A 25,363-nucleotide genomic window follows, 5' to 3' on the forward strand; every position below is an offset into this window, starting at 1 on the left:
AATTGTGATGGAAACTTTAACTTTAAAAGCGTCTCACTCTAGTGTCAGCGGTGAGTCGTCCACCCATTTCCATTTCCATCCTGTTTGTGTCCGTTCTGTGGCCTGTAGACCAATCCAGGAGTCTCCATCCTTGTTCAGCTCAGTGACACATTTCTAGTAGTTGACAAGAGACAATAATCATTTCTCTGTTCATAATTCAGTAATTCTATTGTGGTACATGTGTGATGTCTGAAAAGTCTGAAGGAAAATGAAAATCTGTGGCAACTTTTCAGTTCATCAGTGGTGCATAAATCAGAAACACTCAGAGGACTGATGGAATTCAGCTCCTCTTGTAGAATAACCATTGTTCAGTGGTGGGAAAAAGTACTAAATGTTCCTACTTAAGTAAAAGTACAGATACCACACTAAAATGTTACTCAAATAAAAGTCATCCAGTAAAATACTACTCAAGTAAAAGTGAAAAAGGACCTGGGTTTAAAAGTTCATGAGTATCAAAAGTAAAAAGTACTTTTCAAAATTGTTGATCCTACAAAAAGCAACGTATCTTTTTAAATTTACTGAAGACAGTGCTGTGTAAAAAATTCAAGACTTAGGCCAAATAAAAAAGCTTGAACTTTTACCAACATCTTTATTTTCAACAAAAATAGACAGCAGTTAGAAAAGAAAAGTTTCAGCGGAGAGGTTCAGAGATGGATGCAAAGTAGAGTCCCATTCTGTTACCAGAACAGAGACCCGAGTTGACATGAAGCCATGTAACAAGTGATTTTCACCTTGTTTGGACCTCCTTTTATAGCTCTGTTTCTAAGCATTACATCACCTCTTGGCTCTCTTTCCTGCTGCTCCTGGATCTGTGGAAATCCCCAGATATTTGGTGTCTCTTATCATCTTCTGACCTTTCAGCATTTTGGTGGATTGTCACTTTTATTTAACCTAACTTTAGGTGTCTATATAGAATATATTGGTGGATGTTTTAACACAGTTTTCACACAGATCTGCTTCTACATTCCTTCTACAACATGTTTACAGTGAATCACAACGAGGGAAACTGAGTGGCAAGATGACAGGTGGATGTTTCCTTTTCTGTGTGGGGGATTAGCCTGCGTTATTGCTCTGCTGCTGTGGTAGTTTCCCCTTCAGACCGTCTGACAGACACAGAAGCACGTTTGGGACTGTATGTTAGGATGAGACAAGGAGGTGGAAACTAAAACTACCTGAAAACACTTTCAGGCAGAAATCTCACCACAAATGTGAACTTCAGCACCTCCGATAAAGCTCACAGACCCAAACAGAGCCAGTTTGCTCCTCAGTTTTTAGATGCTTATAATGCAAAACTCTGCTGAAACATTGTTTTTGAAGTTTTCTCTTTCAAATTTATAACCTTAGTCTCAGAGAATATTCAAGTGTTTTTTGTCTTCGCTCCGTAATGTTTTTTATTTCCACCTACAATGACCCTAATGCGTCGTCATAGGAAGCCGACTGGCTGCAGGTCAGAAACAGAAGTAACAGATCACTGGCAGCTACATCTAAGATCACACACTCAGTAACAAACACACTCACCTGTTCCTCTTCGTTGTTTATGATCACCAGATGTGCTCCTTTCCTTTGACAGTCACTTCTGCTGTTATACCAAGTTTTCTCCTCATTGGATTTAAAGTAACAGCTGCATCCAAATCTCTTCCATCCTTCAGGACACCACTTCTCTTCATGTCAAATGAGTGTTAAAAGATGGATTTCATGTCATTCATTGTTAAATTGATAAAACTTGTTGTTTGACTTTCTTCTTAAATATCTTTCTTGCCTGCCACTTGTTGTTTACTCTATAAATACACTCAGGTTTTGTCTCATTTCTAACAGAAATAAACAGAGAAAACAGTTCAACAGGATAAAATAATTAAAATGAAAATCAATGGCAAAGTCAAGTTATATCAAGTGAACTGGTGTGATGCTGGTGTTCACTATTAGTTTTTAAACTTTTCTCAACATCAAGTTTGTCATTCAGCTGCTTTACTTCATCCTGTAACTGGCTGTGATTTTTCCTCAGTGTCTCGTAACTGCTCTGTAACTGACTGATGTTGACTGCTGTGTCATGAGAAAAAACAACAAGAGATAAAAGAGTCAGACAATTTCAAAATATTTATGCTCAATTAGCAGTGTGAAGTTAGATCCTGTGTATTTTGGTATTTGTTCTTTTTTTACATTTACATTTACTCATTTGGCAGACACTTTTATCCAAAGCGACTTACATTTGAGGAACAACAAGCATCAACAGAGCATCAACTACAGATCTACAACTGACTATACATACTAGTAAGAGCAGCAATAAATGCTAGTAAGAGCTCACAGTACATATCACATTAATGGGGTAAATATCTAGGGAAGGAAGTAAGAGTTACAAAAAGTGCAATCAATACAAGATCATTGTAGGGGATAGAAGAAAAAGAGCACAGGAAGTGCATGTTAGAGATGTTACACGAGGAAGTGTTCTCGAAAGAGATGAGATTTCAAGAGCTTCTTGAAGGTTTTAAAAACCTTTCTTACCTGAAATTTGTCCCTGCAGCTCGCTGTAGTTGTTGTACAGTTTGTCGTATCTGGTCTGCAGCTGGTCTTTTTCCATCTGGTGAGAAGCACAACAACATAAGAAACACACCAACAACACCAAATCATTCTGCATTTCCAAACAATTCATGCCTATGAAGCGGCATATAGAGCATGATCTGCCTCTATATTTCTTTAAAAGTTGACTCAGTCCCTTCTGTCCTCTTCTTGTTGCAGTTGTTGGTTTCTTTCAGTTTATTATCAGTGTCTGCTGGAACTACAGAAACTGAGCTACAATGCAAGAAATGATGATAGTCCAGAGAGCTTATATGTGATATTCAGATGAGAACAAACATCTTTAGAGCAGTGCTCACCTAACTATATAAATTCTGTTTGTCTTCCTCTTCTGCACAGATCAACAGGTGTATGAACCTGTGTTGATTAGCTTTAGTGCTTTTACCTAAAAAGTCTCTTGGACAAAACTACAGCAGAAAGTCACATGAAGTATTGATAAAATACATGTTCATGCACCTGTTATGTTATCTAACAGAGAATAAAAGGTTTTTAACTTTACAAAACACAGAGAGGGATTCAAGTTATGAGACTTTGGATTTAAAACATAATTCCTCACAGCGTATGAAGACTCCAGCCAATATCAGAAGATACATCACTCCCAGAGTCGCTGCAGTAAAACACCTTCTTCTGACACGATTCTTTGGAGTCTGAGGTCCTACAGAGACAAAATACAGAGAGAACATTTAAATTATTCTTGTTTGAAGTTTGAAGTGGCCGCTGTGAACTGTGGAGTTTCATAGTGGCACATTGGCTGCATTACCGTAACCAGCTATGAGGTAACCGAGGTGCGGACCTCTGTAATTATATGTAGGCTATAACCTATCAATAGAAAAAAATCTAATAACAACTATTGATAACACGATCAACTTAAATGAAGGCTTCAGGACCCTGAGGACGCAGCAGATTACACTGTCAAACCCTTATTTCAACTTGACAAACTGTTTCTCTCATTAGAAGCACATTAAAACGGCGTGCGCGCACTAACTGAGAGCCCCGCTCTGAATTCAGCAGTAACCTGCTGTTTTTTATGTTGTCATATAGTAACAATAGTGGCCATTATGCAGTCTGCACATGTCATTCCAACAAAGTCCTGTGATGCCAGTTGTAGGCTGTCAGATACATTTAGCCTGATACATGTTGTGAAGATTAGTATAGCAAGATTTCCCTGTTTGCACGACCTGATCATAGCGTGTCTGTCTGTATCTCTTATTTTATACAATTTTAGTGAGCCAAGCTGTGGAGAGAAAGACCTTGATGAACAGCCTGTGGTTAGTGTGTTCTTAACCAACCACAGTGCTTTGCCCACTTCCTGGTTTGAGCCTTCATTACACACACACACACACACACACACACACACACAGAGGAAAAGAACAAATTCAGCTTTAATAAAAGTATTTTTTGCCAACAGGTCCCTTTGTAGGCCTGTGTTTTTCATTATAGATCATTAGTTTGTGTAACTTGTGTGATTTTGGTGTGAATTTCTGTAAATAAGCTCTATTAAAAGAAACAAAGTCTGGACCTCACTAATTTCTAAACCCTGGTTACGGCCTGACAGGCTGAGTCAGCATTCACAGCCTGTGTTCTTCTACAAACAAACACTTGTATCTCCTCCCACAGTTTGATGTAAAAACGTAAGTGGATGACATCATCAATAGAGTGAAGCAGCCTTGGAAAATCTCCTTCAAATCTTCTCTTTAACTCGCCGTCATGCCAACAATTTTCACTGTTGACACACAAATAGTTTTTGATATCTTTGTGGGGATGTTCATGCACACAGGCTAGTTTGCTGTCATTGTCCAGACTTGCACAGTCTGTTTCACTAACAGATTGAGGATTTTAGTCACGGGACGTCTGGATCTCAAGTTATCAGAGAAACAGGCTCAGCAACGCCAGCTATCGCTCTGCCGTCGCAGAAAGCGTCAGAATTTCAACATCTTTCAAACATTATTGGTATTATTCAAGCCAGCAATCAGTTTAGCGTCAGCTTTCAACAGCCCACATTCACTCTGCAGTTTCTTCAGAAACTGGATTCTCTAGTTACTCGTTGTCATTCTGTCAGTAAGAAAATTGACTCTCGTGGCACCAGATTACAGAAACAAGACACCTGATAATGACCCATAGTTAATGGTAACTGATTAATGAATTATACATTTTTATATAGTCACACAAAAATGTACATTAACGTCCTTCTTACAACATCATTTCAGACTTACTTGCTTTTTGTGACCCAGGATCAGCGTGATGCTTTTCATCCTCTGAGATCTCCAGCTGATTCTCCTCTCCCGCTCCTCTGTTGTCTTGAACTCTTCCGGTATATCTCACATTCAAGCTTGAATCTGGTGCAGTGAGAATCCTTGCAGACATTTTGAAACACTGAAAACTTAGTGAACAGCTTCACTGTCTGCTTGTTTGTCTTTGGGTTGGGCAGCTTTCAAAAGAGGAAGTAACAGCAGGACTCACCACTGACACAGATGGACACCACAACATATGTATTATTGAAGACTTGACTTTAATTGAGGCATAAACTACATAAAACTATATTTAAAGCTGAAACATAAAGATGTTTTTTGTCAGTGACACTGAGGAAGTATATGGTTTTCACTCAACAGCAGGTTTGTGCTCACATTCACACATTTGTGCAAAGCTGCATTCATGTTCTCCATATAGTTTATTCACACATGCATCTCTGACACAGGAAATGTGATGTGTTGACCAGTTATTTTTGTTCTGCCTAGTAGATGAAATGACATGAAATTTTAATGGTTCAATGATGATAATAAACCTAAGATGTTAAACACATAACTGTTCTCTTGTAATTTTATGAAGAAAACAAAAGAGATGATTGAATATCATCCTTACTGACACACATACAGGGGAGGTGACTTATTATCAGTTCATGCATCTTGTGTGGATTTGATATCTTTTGATTAGCAAAACAGCCCAAGTATAAATGCAACTAAGCATGAAAGATGGATTGAAATCTGATTCAAAATCAGGTGTATTCTTCTCTCCAAAACACATTCATAATCTTTCCTCCTCCCAAGTGTAACTACATCAGTAAGTGGTCTGTGGAAGAAGCCTATGAGGTTTGTCCTTTATGATAATGGCTTAAATAACACTGAAACAGAAAGGAGCCGTCTTTCCCCTTGTTGTCATGTATGTGACATCTTAGGCTTTTTGAAAACAGGCTGTTGTAATATCCCTCTCTGCAGAGAGGGTAAGTGCACATGTAGTTGTGTGGATGACTTCCAACCAGACTGTTCACTGTGTAGGGCAGAGGAACAATATCTATGTAATCCAGGTTGTTCAGGATGCAACACAGAATGAACAACTGAAGAAATGTAAAATGTGAGTTGGTCTGATTTGACAAAGTTGATCCCAACACTACACACCCCTCTGTCCTCAAGATAAACAGGAAATCTATTTCTCACAGATCCAGTTCTTCTGATCATTAAATCTGCTCGTCCAATTTCCTTGTTTATCGCAGCATGCAGCGTAATAATAGTTGCTGTGCGGGTGTCCTGATGCCCAGAACCTGTAGGAGAAATAAAATGTTGTCACTCCTGATTATTTTCAATTTGAAGGAAGCTGTTGGATTTCACTTGAAATATTTTTATTGGCAGTAATAAATGACAATTTAACTTTTAATAATGTTTTTAGCTCATAATTCAGTTCTGTAAATTAATGTGATTTTTGTTGTTGTTTTCATCCTAATTTTAAAAACATACTTATCTTATTAACAAATGGAATTGTGATGGAAACAAACAACTTTTAAAACTTCTCACGATTCTCTCAGCGGCGAGTCGTCCACCCATTCCCATTTCCTTCCTGTTTGTACCCGTAGACCAATCCAGGAGTCTCCACCCTTGTTCAGCTCAACGACAAATTTCTAGGATTTGACAAGAGACAAAATAATTTTCTGTTCATAATTCTTAATTCAAAACTGGTTTTAAATACAGCATTGTAAGTTACAGTGAATCACAACGAGGAAAACTGAGTGGCAAGATGACAGGTGGATGTTTCCTTTTCTGTGTGGGGGATTAGCCTGCGTTATTGCTCTGCTGCTGTGGTAGTTTCCCCTTCAGACCGTCTGACAGACACAGAAGCACGTTTGGGACTGTATGTTAGGATGAGACAAGGAGGTGGAAACTAAAACTACCTGAAAACACTTTCAGGCAGAAATCTCACCACAAATGTGAACTTCAGCACCTCCGATAAAGCTCACAGACCCAAACAGAGCCAGTTTGCTCCTCAGTTTTTAGATGCTTATAATGCAAAACTCTACTGAAACATTGTTTTTGAAGTTTTCTCTTTCAAATTTATAACCTTAGTCTCAGAGAATATTCAAGGTTTTTTTGTCTTCGCTCCGTAATGTTTTTTATTTCCACCTACAATGGCCCTAATGCATCGTCATAGGAAGCCGACTGGCTGCAGGTCAAAAACAGAAGTAACAGATCACTGGCAGCTACATCTAAGATCACACACTCAGTAACAAACACACTCACCTGTTCCTTTTCGTTGTTTATGATCACCAGATGTGCTCCTTTCTCTTGACAGTCACTTCTACTGTTATACCAAGTTTTCTCCTCATTGGATTTAAAGTAACAGCTGCATCCAAATCTCTTCCATCCTTCAGGACACCACTTCTCTTCATGTCAAATGAGTGTTAAAAGATGGATTTCATGTCATTTAAATTGATTAAACCATGTTTCACTTTCTTCTTAAATATCTTTCTTGCCTGCCACTTGTTGTTTGCTCTATAAAAGTAATGGCAAAGTCAAGTTATATCAAGTGAATTAGTTTGATGCTGGTGTTCATTGTTCATCACCTTCAATTTTATCCTTCAGCTGCTTTACTTCATTCTGTAACTGACTGTTGTTGACTGTCATTTCTTGAGGAAAAACAATAAGAGATAAAAGAGTCTTTAGAATATTTTAAAATATTTATGCTTAATAAGCAGTCTGAAGTTAGATGCTGTGTATTTTGGTATTTGCTTATTTTGTTTTGAAACCCCGCGACCTGATCCCAGATAAGCGGATGAAGGTGGATGGACGGTTTTGAAAGTTTTCTTACCTGAAATTTGTCCCTGCAGCTCGCTGTAGTTGTTGTTCAGTTTGTCGTATCTGGTCTGCAGCTGGTCTTTGTCCGAAGTGACTGAAATATCTGTTGAGAAGCACAACAACATAAGAAACACACCAACACCACCAAATCATTTGCCTCAAACTAAAGACAGAATTGCATTACTTTCTCTGCATATTTTAATGTTCTATGATAAAACACCTTTCGTGTTATCAGACCATCCAAAGCACTTTACATGTTACATTCACACTCGTTCATCACAATGTGGTGTTCAGTATCATCCCAAAGGACACTTTGACATGCAGACTAGAGGAACCTTCCGATTAGTGGGCGACCCTCTTTACCTCCTGAGCCACAGCCGTCCCAAAAAACATCAAGTAACTATAAAAGAGGTTTTTGTTTTTTTAGCTATGGGGTATATTTTATTTTCAGAGACGTTGTCTATGTGTTTTTAAACAAAGTACAGACTCATATGCACTATGTTCATTGACATCTAATCCTCTCAGAACTGGCTCTGAAGTAATTCCCCTCCTAGCGTGACTGCAGTGTAAAAATTATGGACATGAAAACAACAGTCTTTGTTGTGTGCAAAAATTTTTTCTTAAGTTCAGCCAAAGCTAGAATGAGGCTTCATTAGTCTGAGTTAACCAGAATGAAAGTTTACTTGTTTTTTGTAAAATGTTCCCACTTTGTTTCCACGGACTGTGTTTCTTTACTGAGCTGTGCGGTGGAAGGATGCTGCCGAGACACAACACTGGCAATAACCCAACCTGTTACTAGGATCAAGATACCTGTTAGATTTTTATAACTCAGACTGCTGTGATCTCATAATAACTTCAGCTGAATGTTAGAATGCATTTTACACAGAGCTGGCAGGACAAATGATTACAGCGATAAATAAATCTTTCAGCATGCATGTGGCAGGTCAGTATTATATGAAGATGAACAAAAAATAAGAACCTATCCTTTAAAGTCTGAAGCTGGTGCTCAAGACAAAACCAGACCGTCTCAACCTCCTCCAGCTTGATTCATTAGATCTGGTTGTGGAGAACTAGAAAGTACACTTTAGTGTAACTGAGCAAACTTTGGTGGAAAACATTTAATAAATGTGCTTCATAGACCAGTTGCAGCAGTTTTTCTGCATTGTGAACAGGTTCAGTATTTGGTTGTCAGTAGTTGTGGGGTGTATTTTATCTTACAACGTATGTATAGGAGGATGATTCCAGTTATGGTCAGAAAGCACAGCACTCCAAGACAAAATGCAGCAGCTCTGAAAGGCCTGCTTTGGACGGCTGGAGGATGATTCTCAGTGTGCGGTCCTAAAGTGGCAAAGCGCACAGAGAGCGGGTTCATTAAAGGAAAACAACATGCGTCATGTTATCATTCCCCACACATAACATTTTACTCAACAGCTTCACTGCCTTCATCTGTGGTTGTTCAACATCTGTATACAGCTGTGACATGTAGTATTAACATTTTAACAAATCATATAAAGACTGTTGTGTTGACCAATTATTATTGTGATGTAAAACAAACATGAAGTCATCTGAAATGAAGAGTTTTAAAGGACAATTAAAATGCACAACTGTCTCACAACTAAAAGCTGTTAAACTGACTTTACATCGTCTCCTCTTGAGTCTCTCTCGGCTCTGTATTAATAACTTCTTCCTGTTATGTGGTTGCACTTTGCATTCTTTTGTAAAGCTGTCTTTACTAGAGTTGATGCTTCTCTAGATCTCAGAAATAATTTTTCTTAATTAAACGTTACCATAACCACTGTTGGTAGTAACGTGTTAAAAAATAATGCAGTTACAGTAATGTATTGCTTTTTGCTGTAACGCAGTAATATAATGCATTACTAAAAAAATCAGTAATATCATACCCGTTACAATCTCAGTAACGCGTGTTACAACGCATTTTAACCCAAAATTAAGTCGGTGAATTATTACAAATACAAAACTAACACCGAGAAACATTTCAGCACCAGAAATACAAATCCATGAGTAAAGAAGTAATATTATTTCCTGTTACTGGAATCCGAAGGTCGAGATTATAAGCAGGGTGCAAACTACAGGGGAGCTCGGCTCCTCTTAACAAGACAGTAGCTTCCCAGATGGGTCATACGTAAATAGATCTCTATAGGCTGTGTGTTTGTACTTTAATGAATTACTTTAATGATCAGAGAGGCTGCTGTCAGTTCATCCTGACCAATCCTGTCAGAGTGTCGGGGGATTCAAATAATCGGTGACATTATGCTGCTGTACCTCGTGTGTAAATGTGCACAGCGTCTTTCTTAATGGGGAAACGATTCATCCTGTTTCACCCAACCAACCTCGCTACTTATCAGAAGGTTGATTTCTATGACAGAGACCCACCTGATCGTCGGATATAACTCTGCACATCACTAGAACCCACCTGTGCAGACACAGCTTGCTATCAGAATAAAGTTCCCCTTAAACAGCAGAGAAAGTAATGCAAAGTAAAGCAAAAGTAGTTTAAAGCATTACAATTCAGAGACAGTAATATTGTAATATAACCAATTACTTTCAAATGACAGTAACCAGTAATCTGTACTATAATGTATTACATTTTGTAAATAAGTTGCCCAACACTGACCATAGCCAATATGAATCATGACCAAAACATTAGATCCAGGTTGTGTTCACAAATACTTGGTGGCAATTAAAATTCAGCTAAGGTGGCAGAAGATTTCAGTAACAGAACAGCTGAAATAAGTAATTTATTAGAACATAATCCAACCAGCTACAGGAATACATGCATTACATTTATATGGTAGCAACCTTTGTGTTTCCTGTAGTTATTTGGATTATGTTCTGCACTGTAGATAAATAGAAACAAACATAGACGCTAATGGGCTGCAGTTCTGTGGGATTGGAAATCAACGTGTTACAAACTGAGAGTAAACTCAGAGGTCACACATTAGTCCAACGTGATTCAAACAGACGATCACACAAACAAGATAAACATTATTTTTTTATATCATTGATTTGTCATAATTTCTCACTTACCTGCGTCGTGTGACTGAAGATCAGTGTGATCATCTCTGATATCGTCTGTACTCTCGTAGATAGCCACCTCTCTTTCTTCCCACTCTACGTTGTCCTCCTGCACCTTTCTGTTGTATCTCACCTTCTTTGAGAAATCTGGTTTGGCATAAATATCTGAGGACATCTTGAGAGGACTGAGACAGTTGAACAGTAGCTGCACTTCACTTCCTGTAACTGCTCTGTGTTGATTGGTTACTATGCTGCTGTAAACCTTCAGTGTGTACAAGTATACTCTGCAGTACTAACTGTAGTAGAAATAAATTCATTAACATAATAAACTGTACTGATGCTGCTGTCAGTCTTGCATGACGGCTTCTGTCTGGTTTCAGTAGAGAAAAATGAGGAAGTAGCAGCAATGACACACACACTCACTTTTTATTCATTTGACTCTTCTGGATCCAGTTTTTTTTGTATCTTCAGTTAGATGACTGTGTTGTCAAATCTTTGGATTCACTGTATGAAACAATTTATACAAACAATATTAATACATGGGTAAAAAATGAAAATTATAAAGGATAGAATTTGGAGATGCAAGGTTTTCATTCAGCAACAACAATATGTATGTATTAATAGACCTAACCACATTTTTTTCACACCTGTCCCACCTTGTTTACCCCTCACACACACACACACACACACACACACACACACACACACACACACACACACACACACACACACACACACACACACATACATACAGAGCAGATTAACAGTTTGGCCAAAACAGGAAATGTCAGTCATTTTCTACAGAAAAACTGAAATCATTTCCCAACCAAGTTGTAATGTTTAACAAAGTTACAGTGACAATCATAACCCTATGACGATTGATTAGAATACATATCCTGCTTTGGAACAAGGTCTTGGAGCATCTGTCTGTCAATACGTGATTTAACAACATACTTTTACTACTGTGGGGCAGATTGAAACTGAAAATGACTTTGACGCCCTCACATTTCTATTACTGCCACCATCTGGCCAGTTCTTCCAATGGTACAAAGGAAACCCTAAAATATAAAATCAACTTTATGCACCACACTAAATGAACTTGATTATGACCTTTCTGTAAGTACCCTCAGGACAAACTCATTACTCTGAGAATAGCATGAAAGTCAGTATGAGTGTTAATTCTAACATGGTGTTATTTGGTAAAGTCATGAACATTTTCTGATTGCCTTTATTATGTAGTTTTTAAGGGAGGGCAGCAGGAACTATGGATAAAGAGAGGGAGAAATGCTGTGCATTAAAGGTCCTTTCAAATCCATTACATCACAGTTACATGGCACACATGTTGGCCTCCAGGAAACTCTCAAAAGATCTGTTTCTCAGAGAGCCATTGATTGGATCCCGTCATGTTGTTTGTTCCTCACAGATTATGCTGTGGACCCGCGTCCGACCTCAGGCTTTACATTCACTTGTACCTGCCAGAACCAACAGAAGAAGCACTATATTGGTATAGGGAGAAGCCACAAAGCACATGGAATTATTGATGTATGCAGTTCTTGTGCTCATAATAAGGTGATATGGACTAAAACACCTCTTCATATTTAGTTTCTTTATGTCTTCGTATGTACTCTACAGAAGACAGAAGAGTTTTAAAACATGAAAAAGATTCTTTTATAATTACAAATGAAAAACAATATTTCAGCATGTTCAGCTTCCAGTGAAGAGGGCAGCACAGAGGAGGGTTAATATGAACATGTTGGTGCACTCGTGTGGTGGAGCAGTAGATTACAAGTTCATAATACTGAGCTTTAAAGAGCCAAGATCAGCAGCTTGAACCTCTGTGGCTTTTCACTTCTTAAATACGAACCAAAATTCAAGTTCAGAATGTGGTGGAACAAATCATTTCAAATTCAGATCTTTTTATTTGATTATGTACTGGGATTCAGAAAAAATGTTACGAATTTAAAACAAAAATACTACACACAGCTACACACCACGCACAACATGTTGCATTGATGTCAAATTAAAACTATGGGTTGAATTGTTTAGTGATAATTATTGTATGAACACTGTAGGCCTCACCCAGGGCTAATTTACAATAAAAATATTTAACATTACCTGGAAACACAATTGAGATGGAGTGGTGTATAAAGACCTTACATAATGAACTGTTTTATTGCATTGCCTCCCGCAAAACTGAACATTATTACTTGAGCTGAGAGCAAACTAACTTTACATGCTAACAGTACACTATTTTGGCATTCATCATTTAGTAATACTGTTACACCAATGAAAGATGCTAAAAGGTTTACATTAATACATATAAGTCAACTGTAAAACACTGTTAGATTAGACATCATCACAAGCAGGAAATATGTTTTTCCTAAAAATATACTAGCTGTTTGTGACCTTCTTGCCACAGCTCGCATCGATGTGCCATCCTGGATGAGCTGCACTACCTGAGCCACTTGTGTGGGTTGTAGACTCCGTCTCATGCTACCACTAGAGTGAAAGCACCGCCAGCATTCAAAAGTGACCAAAACATCAGCCAGGAAGCATAGGAACTGAGAAGTGGTCTGTGGTCACCACCTGCAGAACCACTCCTTTATTGGGGGTGTCTTGCTAATTGCCTATAATTTCCACCTGTTGTCTTTTCCATTTGCACAACAGCATGTGAAATTGATTGTCAATCAGTGTTGCTTCCTAAGTGGACAGTTTGATTTCACAAGAGTGTGACTGACTTGGAGTTACATTGTGTTGTTTAAGTGTTTTCTTTATTTTTTTTGAGCAGTGTATACTGTCCTCTTCCTGTTGCAGCTGGTTGTTTTGTTTAGTTTAGCGTCCGCTGGAACTAAACAACGTGAGCTACACTGCAAGCAATGATGATAGTCCAGAGAGAGTGACACTACATGTGACTCTTATTAAGATTAAACATATTTGGGACTTTGTATGGATTGTGCAGAATTATCCTTCCTCTTCTACACAGAGCGACAGGAGCATGAACCTGTGTTGACTAGCTTTATTGTGCTTCCCAAAAAGTCTCTCGGACAAAATAAATGAAAGTCAAGTTACATATACATGGACATACACCTGTTGTGTTATCAAACTGAAATTATTTTAATTTGAATTAAAAACTAAATTCCTTACATATATAGCTACACAAAAATGCACATTAACCTTTTAATTTCAGACTTACTTGCTTTTTGTGACCCAGGATCAGCGTGATGCTCTTCAGCCTCTGAGATCTCCACCACTCCACTTGCTCCTCTGTTCTCATGAACTCTTCTTGAATATCTCACATTCAAGCTTGAATCCGGTGCAGCAAGAATACTTGCAGACATTTTGAAATATTTTAAACTTTACTAAACCGTTTCACTGTCTGCTTGTTTCTCTTTGAGGTGGGCGGACTTCACCACAGGAAGTGACAGCAGGACAAACCACTAACACAGAAGCACACCAAAACATATTTGTTACTGTTAATTGACGAACCCCACTAGACTTAAACCTGACTTAAATTTAGGCATAAACTATCTAGAAGTATATTTGAAGCTGAAAAAGAAAGGGTTTATTTTTTCTCAGTAACATTGAGGAAAATCTGTGGCAACTTTGCAGTTCATCAGTGGTGCATAAATCAGAAACACTCAGAGGACTGATGGAATTCAGCTCCTCTTGTAGAATAACCATTGTTCAGTGGTGGGAAAAGTACTAAATGTTCCTACTTAAGTAAAAGTACAGATACCACACTAAAATGTTACTCAAATAAAAGTCATCCAGTAAAATACTACTCAAGTAAAATTGAAAAAGGATCTGGGTTTAAAAGTTCATGAGTATCAAAAGTAAAAAGTACTTTTCAAAATTGTTGATCCTACAAAAAGCAACGTATCTTTTTAAATTTACTGAAGACAGTGCCGTGTAAAAAAAATCAAGACTTAGGCCAGATAAAAAAATCTTGAACTTTTACCAACATGTTTATTTTCAACAAAAATAGACAGCAGTTAGAAAAGAAAAGTTTCAGCGGAGAGGTTCAGAGATGGATGCAAAGTAGAGTCCCATTCTGTTACCAGAACAGAGACCCGAGTTGACATGAAGCCATGTAACAAGTGATTTTCACCTTGTTTTGGACCTCCTTTTATAGCTCTGTTTCTAAGCATTACATCACCTCTTGGCTCTCTTTCCTGCTGCTCCTGGATCTGTGGAAATCCCCAGATATTTGGTGTCTCTTATCATCTTCTGACCTTTCAGCATTTTGGTGGATTGTCACTTTTATTTCACTTAACTTTACGTGTCTATATAGAATATATTGGTGGATGTTTTGTAACACAGTTTTCACACAGATCTGCTTCTACATTCCTTCTACAACATGTTTACAGTGAATCACAACGAGGAAAACTGAGTTGCAAGATGACAGGTGGATGTTTCCTTTTCTGTGTGGGGGATTAGCCTGCGTTATTGCTCTGCTGCTGTGGTAGTTTCCCCTTCAGACCGTCTGACAGACACAGAAGCACGTTTGGGACTGTATGTTAGGATGAGACAAGGAGGTGGAAACTAAAACTACCTGAAAACACTTTCAGGCAGAAATCTCACCACAAATGTGAACTTCAGCACCTCCGATAAAGCTCACAGACCCAAACAGATCTCTGGCAGCTACATCTAAGATCACACACTCAGTAACAAACACACTCACCTGTTCCTCTTCGTTGTTTATGATCACCAGATGTGCTCCTCTAGTGTAACAGTCCAATCTGCTGTCAGACCAAGTTTTCTCCTCATTGGATTTAAAGTAACAGCTGCATCCGAATCTCTTCCATCCTTCAGGACACCACTTCTCTTCATGTCGTTAAAAGATGGATTTTATGTCATTCATTGTTAAATTAATAAAACTTGTTGTTTGACTTTCTTCTTAAATATCTTTCTTGCCTGCCACTTGTTGTTTACTCTATAAATACACTCAGGTTTTGTCTCATTTCTAACAGAAATAAACAGAGAAAACAGTTCAACAGCTTAAAAGAATTAAAATGAAAATCAATGGCAAAGTCAAGTTATATCAAGTGAACTGGTGTGATGCTGGTGTTCACTATTAGTTTTTAAACTTTCTCACCATCAAGTTTGTCCTTCAGCTGCTTTACTTCATCCTGTAACTGGCTGTGATTTTTCCTCAGTGTCTCGTAACTGCTCTGCAACTGACTGATGTTGGCTGCTGTGTCATGAGAAAAAACAACAAGAGATAAAAGAGTAAGACAATTTCAAAATATGTATGGTCAATTAGCAGTGTGAAGTTAGATCCTTTGTATTTTGGTATTTGCTCTTTTTTAAAAACCTTTCTTACCTGAAATTTGTCCCTGCAGCTCGCTGTAGTTGTTGTACAGTTTGTCGTATCTGGTCTGCAGCTGGTCTTTTCCAAAGTGACTGAAATATCTGGTGAGAAGCACAACAACATAAGAAACACACCAACAACACCAAATCATTCTGCATTTCCAAACAATTCATGCCTATGAAGCGGCATATAGAGCATGATCTGCCTCTATATTTCTTTAAAAGTTGACTCAGTCCCTTCAGAGAGCGTATGTATGATATTCAGATGAGATCAAACATCTTTGGTTTAGATTTAAAACATAATTCCTCACAGCGTATGAAGACTCCAGCCAATATCAGAATCATCACTCCCAGAGTCGCTGCAGTAAAACACCTTCTTCTGACACGATTCTTTGGAGTCTGAGGTCCTACAGAGACAAAATACAGAGAGAACATTTAAATTATTCTTGTTTGAAGTTTGAAGTGGCCGCTGTGAACTGTGGAGTTTCATAGTGGCACATTGGCTGCATTACCGTAACCAGCTATGAGGTAACCGAGGTGCAGACCTCTGTAATTATATGTAGGCTATAACCTATCAGTAGAAAAAATCTAATAACAACTATTGATAACACGATCAACTTAAATGAAGGCTTCAGGACCCTGAGGACGCAGCAGATTACACTGTCAAAACCCTTATTTCAACTTGACAAACTGTTTCTCTGATCAGAAGCACATTAAAACGGCGTGCGCGCACTAACTGAGAGCCCCGCTGTTCTCTCCCCTTCAGGAGAGACGCTGTGCGCATTTACGCACGAGCCGCAGCAGCATGACTTCATAATCAAATCTCCCGACACGCCAACAGGATCGGTCAGAATCTAATGTTAACTAATGTTTTTTAGTTCTTCTACAGAAGGTCTCTCCCACAGTCCAGGTTCAGACAGTAAATCTGAGTAAAGCAGCCGTCCTCCTGATCAATCCTGATCTCCATCAGAAAGTCTGAACATTTTAGAAGCTGGTTGTTAAAGTTAAATTCTGTTTCCTCTGCAGAGTTTTCTCTGTCTGCACCTGTCAAGTTTTTAACTACAGTTTTTTATTTTGCTGCTTAAATTATTATTGCTGTGACATTACAGCGTGAATGAAAACGTTTAAATGACTGACAGCAGCCTCTCTAATCATTAAAGTAAATAGTTAAAGAAAACACCTGGAAAGCTAATTAGAGAAAGAAAAAAAATAGGTCTTTGGTTGAGGGCATGTGGATGGTTTATGCACATGATTATTACATTATAGTCAGAGCCGATCCATGCATCACATGAATTCAGCTCCTATACTCTTGACAAAACAGTGCAACCAGCTGCTGACGTCAAATAATGAGGCTGTAATATCAACCAGAGCATCCTCTGAATTCAGCACCAACCTGCTGTTTTTTATGTTGTCATATAGTAACAATAGTGGCCATTATGCAGTCTGCACATGTCATTCCAACAAAGTCCTGTGATGCCAGTTGTAGGCTGTCAGATACATTTAGCCTGATACATGTTGTGAAGATTAGTATAGCAAGATTTCCCTGTTTGCACGACCTGATCATAGCGTGTCTGTCTGTATCTCTTATTTTATACAATTTTAGTGAGCCAAGCTGTGGAGAGAAAGACCTTGATGAACATCCTGTGGTTAGTGTGTTCTTAACCAATCACAGTGCTTTGCCCACTTCCTGGTTTAAGCCTTCATTACACACACACACACACACACACACACACACACACACACACACACACACACACACACACACACACACACACAGAGGAAGAGAAAAATTCATCTTTAATAAAAGTATTTTTTGCCAACAGGTCCCTTTGTAGGCCTGTGTTTTTCATTATAGATCATTAGTTTGTGTAACTTGTGTGATTTTGGTGTGAATTTCTGTAAATAAGCTCTATTAAAAGAAACAAAGTCTGGACCTCACTAATTTCTAAACCCTGGTTACGGCCTGACAGGCTGAGTCAGCATTCACAGCCTGTGTTCTTCTACAAACAAAAACTTGTATCTCCTCCCACAGTTTGATGTTGATTTAAACATCAAATTATTGAACTCAATGACGACATTATTGCCTTTCACTCGTTGATACCTTGCATACATTCCAAAATATTCAAGGTTTTCCAGGACGTTTTCTTGTATTGAAGTGGATGAAGAGAAGGTTCAAATCCTCCTCATAACTACTCCACTTTGAAATGTCACTATTTCTGCATACTTTCAGCTACAGACTTCATTTAAACTTAATCTTAACTCGCCGTCATGCCAACAATTTTCACTGTTGACACGCAAATAAATTCGTTTTGATATCTTTGTGGGGATGTTCATGCACACAGGCTAGTTTTGCTGTCATTGTCCAGACTTGCACAGTCTGTTTCACTAACAGATTGAGGATTTTAGTCACGGGACGTCTGGATCTCAAGTTATCAGAGAAACAGGCTCAGCAACGCCAGCTATCGCTCGGCCGTCGCAGAATAGCGTCAGAATTTCAACATCTTTCAAACATTATTGGTATTATTCAAGCCAGCAATCAGTTTAGCGTCAGCTTTCAACAGCCCACATTCACTCTGCAGTTTCTTCAGAAACTGGATTCTCTAGTTACTCGTTGTCATTCTGTCAGTAAGAAAATTGACTCTTGTGGCACCAGATTACAAAAACAAGACACCTGATAATGACCCATAGTTAATGGTAACTGATTAATGAATTATACATTTTTATATAGCCACACAAAAATGTACATTAACGTCCTTCTTACAACATCATTTCAGACTTACTTGCTTTTTGTGACCCAGGATCAGCGTGATGCTTTTCATCCTCTGAGATCTCCAGCTGATTCTCCTCTCCCGCTCCTCTGTTGTCTTGAACTCTTCCGGTATATCTCACATTCAAGCTTGAATCTGGTGCAGCGAGAATCCTTGCAGACATTTTGAAACACTGAAAACTTAGTGAACAGCTTCACTGTCTGCTTGTTTGTCTTTGGGTTGGGCAGCTTTCAAAAGAGGAAGTAACAGCAGGACTCACCACTGACACAGATGGACACCACAACATATGTATTATTGAAGACTTGAATTTAATTGAGGCATAAACTACATAAAACTATATTTAAAGTTGAAACATAAAGATGTTTTTTGTCAGTGACACTGAGGAAGTATATGGTTTTCACTCAACAGCAGGTTTGTGCTCACATTCACACATTTGTGCGAAGCTGCATTCATGTTCTCCATATAGTTTATTCACACATGCATCTCTGACACAGGAAATGTGATGTGTTGACCAGTTATTTTTGTTCTGTCTAGTAGATGAAATGACATGAAATTTTAATGGTTCAATGATGATGATAAACTTTAGATACATGATTAGTTACATCAACATATAATTGTTCTGTTCTGTAAGTTTATGAAGAAAAACAAAAGCGATGATTGAATATCATCCTTAGTATGTGACTATTACTAATACTGACTATTCATCAGGCGAGGATTGGATAGCTTTTGTCTGGGGAAAAAGTGTAAATGCAACTAAGCATGAAAGATGAATTGAAATCTGATTGGCCGTCAGATGCATCCGTCTCTCCAAAACACATTCATAATCTTTCCTCCTCCCAAGTGTAACTACATCAGTAAGTGGTCTGTGGAAGAAGCCTATGAGGTTTGTCCTTTATGATCATGGCTTAAATAACACTGAAACAGAAAGGAGCCGTCTTTCCCCTTGTTGTCATGTATGTGACATCTTAGGCTTTTTGAAAACAGGCTGTTGTAATATCCCTCTCTGCAGAGAGGGTAAGTGCACATGTAGTTGTGTGGATGACTTCCAACCAGACTGTTCACTGTGTAGGGCAGAGGAACAATATCTATGTAATCCAGGTTGTTCAGGATGCAACACAGAATGAACAACTGAAGAAATGTAAAATGTGAGTTGGTCTGATTTGACAAAGTTGATCCCAACACTACACACCCCTCTGTCCTCAAGATAAACAGGAAATCTATTTCTCACAGATCCAGTTCTTCTTATCATAATATGCACTGTGTCCAATTTCCTTGTTGATCGCAGCATGCAGCAGCGTAATATTTGTTGCTGTGCGGGTGTCCTGTTGCCCAGAACCTGTTGGAGAAATAAAATGTTGTCACTCCTGATTATTTTCAATTTGAAGGAAGATGTTGGATTATATAGCATTTTTATTGTGAGTAATAAATGACAATTACATTTTTAATAACGTGTTTAACACATAATTCAGCTTTGTAAATTAATAAAATGTGAATTGTTTTCATCTAATTTTAAAAAAACAAACTTATTTTAGTAACAAATTGAATTGTGATGGAAACTAAAAACTTTAAAAGCGTCTCACTGTACTGTCAGCGGTGAGTCATCCACCCATTTCCATTCCCATCCTGTTTGTTGTGTGGCCCGTAGACCAATCCAGGAGTCTCCATCCTTGTTCAGCTCAGTGACACATTTCTAGTAGTTGACAAGAGACAATAATCATTTCTCTCTTCATAATTCAGTAATTCTATTGTGGTACATGTGTGATGTCTGAAAAGTCTGAAGGAAAAAGAAAATCTGTGGCAACTTTTCAGTTCATCAGTGGTGCATAAATCAGAAACACTCAGAGGACTGATGGAATTCAGCTCCTCTTGTAGAATAACCATTGTTCAGTGGTGGGAAAAGTACAAAATGTTCCTACTTAAGTAAAAGTACAGATACCACACTAAAATGTTACTCAAATAAAAGTCATCCAGTAAAATACTAAAGTAAAAGTGAAAAAGTACCTGGATTTAAAAGTTCATGAGTATCAAAAGTAAAAAGTACTTTTCAAATCTATTGATCCTATAAAAAGCAACGTATCTTTTTAAATTCACTGAAGACAGTGCCGTGTAAAAAAAATCAAGACTTAGGCCAGATAAAAAAGCTTGAACTTTTACCAACATGTTTATTTTCAACAAAAATAGACAGCAGTTAGAAAAGAAAAGTTTCAGCGGAGAGGTTCAGAGATGGATGCAAAGTAGAGTCCCATTCTGTTACCAGAACAGAGACCCGAGTTGACATGAAGCCATGTAACAAGTGATTTTCACCTTGTTTTGGACCTCCTTTTATAGCTCTGTTTCTAAGCATTACATCACCTCTTGGCTCTCTTTCCTGCTGCTCCTGGATCTGTGGAAATCCCCAGATATTTGGTGTCTCTTATCATCTTCTGACCTTTCAGCATTTTGGTGGATTGTCACTTTTATTTCACTTAACTTTAGGTGTCTATATAGAATATATTGGTGGATGTTTTGTAACACAGTTTTCACACAGATCTGCTTCTACATTCCTTCTACAACATGTTTACAGTGAATCACAACGAGGAAAACTGAGTGGCAAGATGACAGGTGGATGTTTCCTTTTCTGTGTGGGGGATTAGCCTGAAGCATGTTTGGGACTGTATGTTAGGATGAGACAAGGAGGTGGAAACTAAAACTACCTGAAAACACTTTCAGGCAGAAATCTCACCACAAATGTGAACTTCAGCACCTCCGATAAAGCTCACAGACCCAAACAGAGCCAGTTTGCTCCTCAGTTTTTAGATGGTTATAATGCAAAACTCTACTGAAACATTGTTTTTCAAGTTTTCTCTTTCAAATTTATAACCTTAGTCTCAGAGAATATTCAAGTGTTTTTTGTCTTCGCTCCGTAATGTTTTTTATTTCCACCTACAATGGCCCTAATGCATCGTCATAGGAAGCCGACTGGCTGCAGGTCAAAAACAGAAGTAACAGATCACTGGCAGCTACATCTAAGATCACACACTCAGTAACAAACACACTCACCTGTTCCTCTTTGTTGTTTATGATCACCAGATCTGCTCCTTTCTCTTGACAGTCTCTTCTGCTCTCATACCAAGTTTTCTCCTCATTGAATTTACGGTAACAGCTGAATCTGAATCTCTTCCATCCTTCAGGACACCACTTCTCTTCATGTCAAATGAGTGTTAAAAGATGGATTTCATGTCATTCATTGTTAAATTGATAAAACTTGTTTGACTTTCTTCTTAAATATCTTTCTTTCCTGCCACTTGTTGTTTACTCTATAAATACACTCAGGTTTTAACAGTAATAAACACATAGCAAATAGTTCAACAGGATAAAGAATTATAATTTATATCAAGTGAACTGGTGTGATGCTGGTGTTCACTATTAGTTTTTAAACTTTTCTCACCATCAAGTTTGTCCTTGAGCTGCTTTACTTCATCCTGTAACTGGCTGTGATTTTTCCTCAGTGTCTCGTAACTGCTCTGTAACTGACTGATGTTGACTGCTGTGTCATGAGAAAAAACAACAAGAGATAAAAGAGTAAGACAATTTCAAAATATTTCAAATGAGTGTTAAAAGATGGATTTCATCTCATTCACTGTCAAACTGATAAAACTTGTAGTTTCATTATTTAGTAAATATCTTTCCTGCCACTTGTTGTTTACTCTATAAATACACTCAGGTTTTGTATCTGATTTGTAACAGAAATAAAAGATAAAAGAACTATAATTAAAGTAATGGTGTGATGTTGGTGTTCACCGTTAAACCTTTAATTTTTTCCTTCAGCCGCTTTACTTCATCCTGATTTTCACTCAGTGTCTCGTAACTGCTCTGTAACTGACTGATGTTCATCTTTAGAAAACCGTAATAGATAAAAGAGTAAGACCATATGAAAACATTTATGCTTGATAACCAGTGTGAAGTTAGATCCTGTGTATTACAGTATTTGCTTATTTGTTTTTAAACCTTTCTCACCTAAAAGTTGTCCCTGCAGCTCGCTGTAGTTCTTGTTCAGTTTGTCGTATCTGGTCTGCAGCTGGTCTTTTTCCAAAGTGACTGTTGAGAAACAACATAAGAAACACCTCAACAACACCAACTCATTCACTATAAACTAAAGACAGTTTAGTTACTTTCTCTGCATAATTAAAATCACTCTAATTCAAACCATAATTTAGTTATTTAGTGTCCTTTAACCTGCCGTGTATGTGGAGATGTTGTAACAACTGGATAACTGACTCGCTCATGTATCAAGTGTGATGAAGAACCAAAATGCAGATCAACACAGTCAAGTAACTGTGCTTAAATGGCGTGAAAGGGTACATCCTGAATGCGGTATATTCAGCTGCCATAAAGAATAGCTCCAGACTCACATGCCATTTGATCAATAAAATGATTGTTTTGTTCATGGCTCTGAAGTTTTTCCCCTCCTACCTTGACTGCAGTGTAAACAAAATGGGACATAAAATCTTCAGTCTGTCGCGTGAACAAATGTTTTAGGTACAGGCAAAGCTAGAATGAAGCTTCATTAGTCTGAGTTACACAAATTGAAGGTTTTCCTTCCAAAGTTCATGTGTTTTTAGAAAAATGTTCTTGATTTTTCTAACTCAGACTTCTGAATTCTCATAATAGCTTCAGCTGAAAGTTAGAATGTACTTTTAAACAGATAACTCTTTCAGCGTGCATATGGCAGGTCAGTTTTATTTGAAGATGAACAAACAAAACAGAACCTGTCCTTTAAAGTCTGAAGCTGGTGCTCTTCACCATTTGAACAAGACAGTCTCATCTTCCTCCAGCTTGTTTTATTAGGCTACGTTCAGACTGCAGGCCTTAAAGGTGATTCTGCAGAGAGTTTGTAGATATTTGAGTCCAACGGCCAAACAAACTCCTGGACACGCATTGCCAGGTAACCAGTCCTACTCTGCTGAAATATAGCAGAATCCACAACGTCTGCTGTCCGAGAGCAAGTTAGCTTCAATAAGAGGGCATGTTTTAGTGGCACGAAGTCAAAGCTAACTTTGGGGCTAACCTCCTTCACTCTTAATTCAACAGTTGGCAGCAGCACACGTAAGATCCTCTTTAGTCCGGAGAAGCTGCAGTCTTTATTCACCGGCCTCTGGAACTTCTACTGTACATTTACTGCTGAACAAGCCTTATTGCTGACCCGTTTCTCTCTATTCACCGAGACACCCGTTCACGCTCACGCTCCGTCTATTCCTCCTCTACCGCACACAGACTGACCGCTGAGGCAAAGCTAACAAAGCTAACCAGCTGGGATCATCACAAACATGAAAACAGACAGACATGAGGAAATATTCACTGAATTTAACTAAAACTGCATTGGATAAGAATTGCAAAGCATCCCTTTAATGCTTAATTCTGTTTTTTTTTGGCCTGCAGTCTGAACGCAGCCTTAGATCTGGTTGTGGAGAACTGGAAAGTACATTTTAGTGTAACTGAGCAAACTTTGGTGGAAAACATTTAATAAATGTGCTTCATAGACCAGTTGCAGCAGTTTTTCTGCATTGTGAACAGGTTCAGTATTTGGTTGTCAGTAGTTGTGGAGTGTATTTTATCTTACAACGTATGTATAGGAGGATGATTCCAGTTATGGTCAGAAAGCACAGCACTCCAAGACAAAATGCAGCAGCTCTGAAAGGCCTGCTTTGGACGGCTGGAGGATGATTCTCAGTGTGCGGTCCTAAAGTGGCAAAGCGCACAGAGAGCGGGTTCATTAAAGGAAAACCACATGCGTCATGTTATCATTCCCCACACATAACATTTTAGTCAACAGCTTCACTGCCTTCATCTGTGGTTGTTCAACATCTGTATACAGCTGTGAAATGTAGTATTAACATTTTAACAAATCATATAAAGACTGTTGTGTTGACCAATTATTATTGTGATGTAAAACAAATATCAACTTATCTGAGATGTAGAGTTTTAAAGGACAATTAAAATGCACAACTGACTCACAACTAAAAGCTGTTAAACTGACTTTACATTAGTAGTATTAGTATTAATAACTTCTTCCTGTTATTAATACAGAGCTGAGAGACGTACATAAATAGAAACAAACATAGACGCTAATGGGCTGCAGTTCTGTGGGATTGGAAATCAACGTGTTACAAACTGAGAGTAAACTCAGAGGTCACACATTAGTCCAACATGATTCAAACAGACGATCACACAAACAAGATAAACATTATTTTTTTACATCATAGATTTGTCATAATTTCTCACTTACCTCCGTCGTGTGACTGAAGATCAGTGTGATCATCTCTGATATCGTCTGTACTCTCGTAGATAGCCACCGTTCTTTCTTCCCACTCTACGTTGTCCTCCTGCACCTTTCTGTTGTATCTCACCTTCTTTGAGAAATCTGGTTTGGCATAAATATCTGAGGACATCTTGAGAGGACTGAGACAGTTGAACAGTAGCTGCACTTCACTTCCTGTAACTGCTCTGTGTTGATTGGTTACTATGCTGCTGTAAACCTTCAATGTGTACAAGTATACTCTGCAGTACTAACTGTAGTAGATATACTACTGTACTGATGCT

At 38.2% G+C, this 25,363-nt stretch overlaps 2 protein-coding genes and 1 long non-coding RNA gene across 5 annotated transcripts; all 3 read right to left on the reverse strand.

The window, feature by feature from the left end:
- Positions 1 to 25,341, reverse strand: LOC119884360. 2 transcript variants are annotated; one of them, XM_038694788.1, is made up of 6 exons: positions 25,050 to 25,341; positions 24,384 to 24,503; positions 22,781 to 22,861; positions 22,212 to 22,307; positions 1,558 to 2,079; positions 1 to 153 (listed from the first exon to the last, which is right to left on the reverse strand). In XM_038694788.1, the coding sequence occupies exons 1-5, from the start codon at positions 25,210 to 25,212 to the stop codon at positions 1,916 to 1,918; spliced, it is 624 nt and encodes a 207-aa protein (XP_038550716.1). In that variant the 5' UTR covers positions 25,213 to 25,341; the 3' UTR covers positions 1 to 153; positions 1,558 to 1,915. The 2 variants fall into 2 exon arrangements, with proteins under 2 accessions (XP_038550716.1, XP_038550715.1); XM_038694787.1 differs by having other exon boundaries at positions 22,212 to 22,310.
- On the reverse strand, positions 3,142 to 21,928 carry LOC119884361. Its single transcript, XR_005440985.1, has 3 exons — positions 21,824 to 21,928; positions 4,824 to 6,499; positions 3,142 to 3,265 (listed from the first exon to the last, which is right to left on the reverse strand). It is a non-coding gene; the product is annotated as an uncharacterized LOC119884361 (long non-coding RNA).
- Positions 6,536 to 11,090, reverse strand: LOC119884359 (CD209 antigen-like protein 2). 2 transcript variants are annotated; one of them, XM_038694784.1, is made up of 5 exons: positions 10,719 to 11,087; positions 8,889 to 9,008; positions 7,684 to 7,773; positions 7,439 to 7,501; positions 6,895 to 7,258 (listed from the first exon to the last, which is right to left on the reverse strand). In XM_038694784.1, the coding sequence occupies exons 1-5, from the start codon at positions 10,879 to 10,881 to the stop codon at positions 6,999 to 7,001; spliced, it is 696 nt and encodes a 231-aa protein (XP_038550712.1). In that variant the 5' UTR covers positions 10,882 to 11,087; the 3' UTR covers positions 6,895 to 6,998. The 2 variants fall into 2 exon arrangements, with proteins under 2 accessions (XP_038550713.1, XP_038550712.1); XM_038694785.1 differs by lacking the exon at positions 7,439 to 7,501 and having other exon boundaries at positions 6,536 to 7,258; positions 10,719 to 11,090.
- Positions 25,342 to 25,363: the final 22 nt, after the last annotated feature.

Source organism: Micropterus salmoides, unplaced genomic scaffold (assembly GCF_014851395.1).
Source record: "Micropterus salmoides isolate LMB-PRFRI ecotype aquatic unplaced genomic scaffold, ASM1485139v1 Ms_hic_scaffold_3383, whole genome shotgun sequence".
Classification (NCBI taxonomy): domain Eukaryota; kingdom Metazoa; phylum Chordata; class Actinopteri; order Centrarchiformes; family Centrarchidae; genus Micropterus; species Micropterus salmoides.

Bases quoted from the DNA above. Each gene is read 5' to 3' on its own strand.
- LOC119884360 (XM_038694787.1), bottom strand. From the start codon at position 25,212: ATGTCCTCAGATATTTATGCCAAACCAGATTTCTCAAAGAAGGTGAGA. The intron at 24,504-25,049 runs GTAAGTGAGAAA...TTGCCACTTTAG, and splicing joins TCTTCAGTCACACGACGGAG to GACCGCACACTGAGAATCAT. The intron at 2,080-22,211 runs GTGAGAAAAGTT...CTCATGACACAG, and splicing joins GCTCAAGGACAAACTTGATG to CAGTCAACATCAGTCAGTTA.
- LOC119884359 (XM_038694784.1), bottom strand. From the start codon at position 10,881: ATGTCCTCAGATATTTATGCCAAACCAGATTTCTCAAAGAAGGTGAGA. The intron at 9,009-10,718 runs GTAAGTGAGAAA...TTGCCACTTTAG, and splicing joins TCTTCAGTCACACGACGCAG to GACCGCACACTGAGAATCAT. The intron at 7,259-7,438 runs GTGATGAACAAT...TTTGACATGAAG, and splicing joins GCTGAAGGATAAAATTGAAG to AGAAGTGGTGTCCTGAAGGA.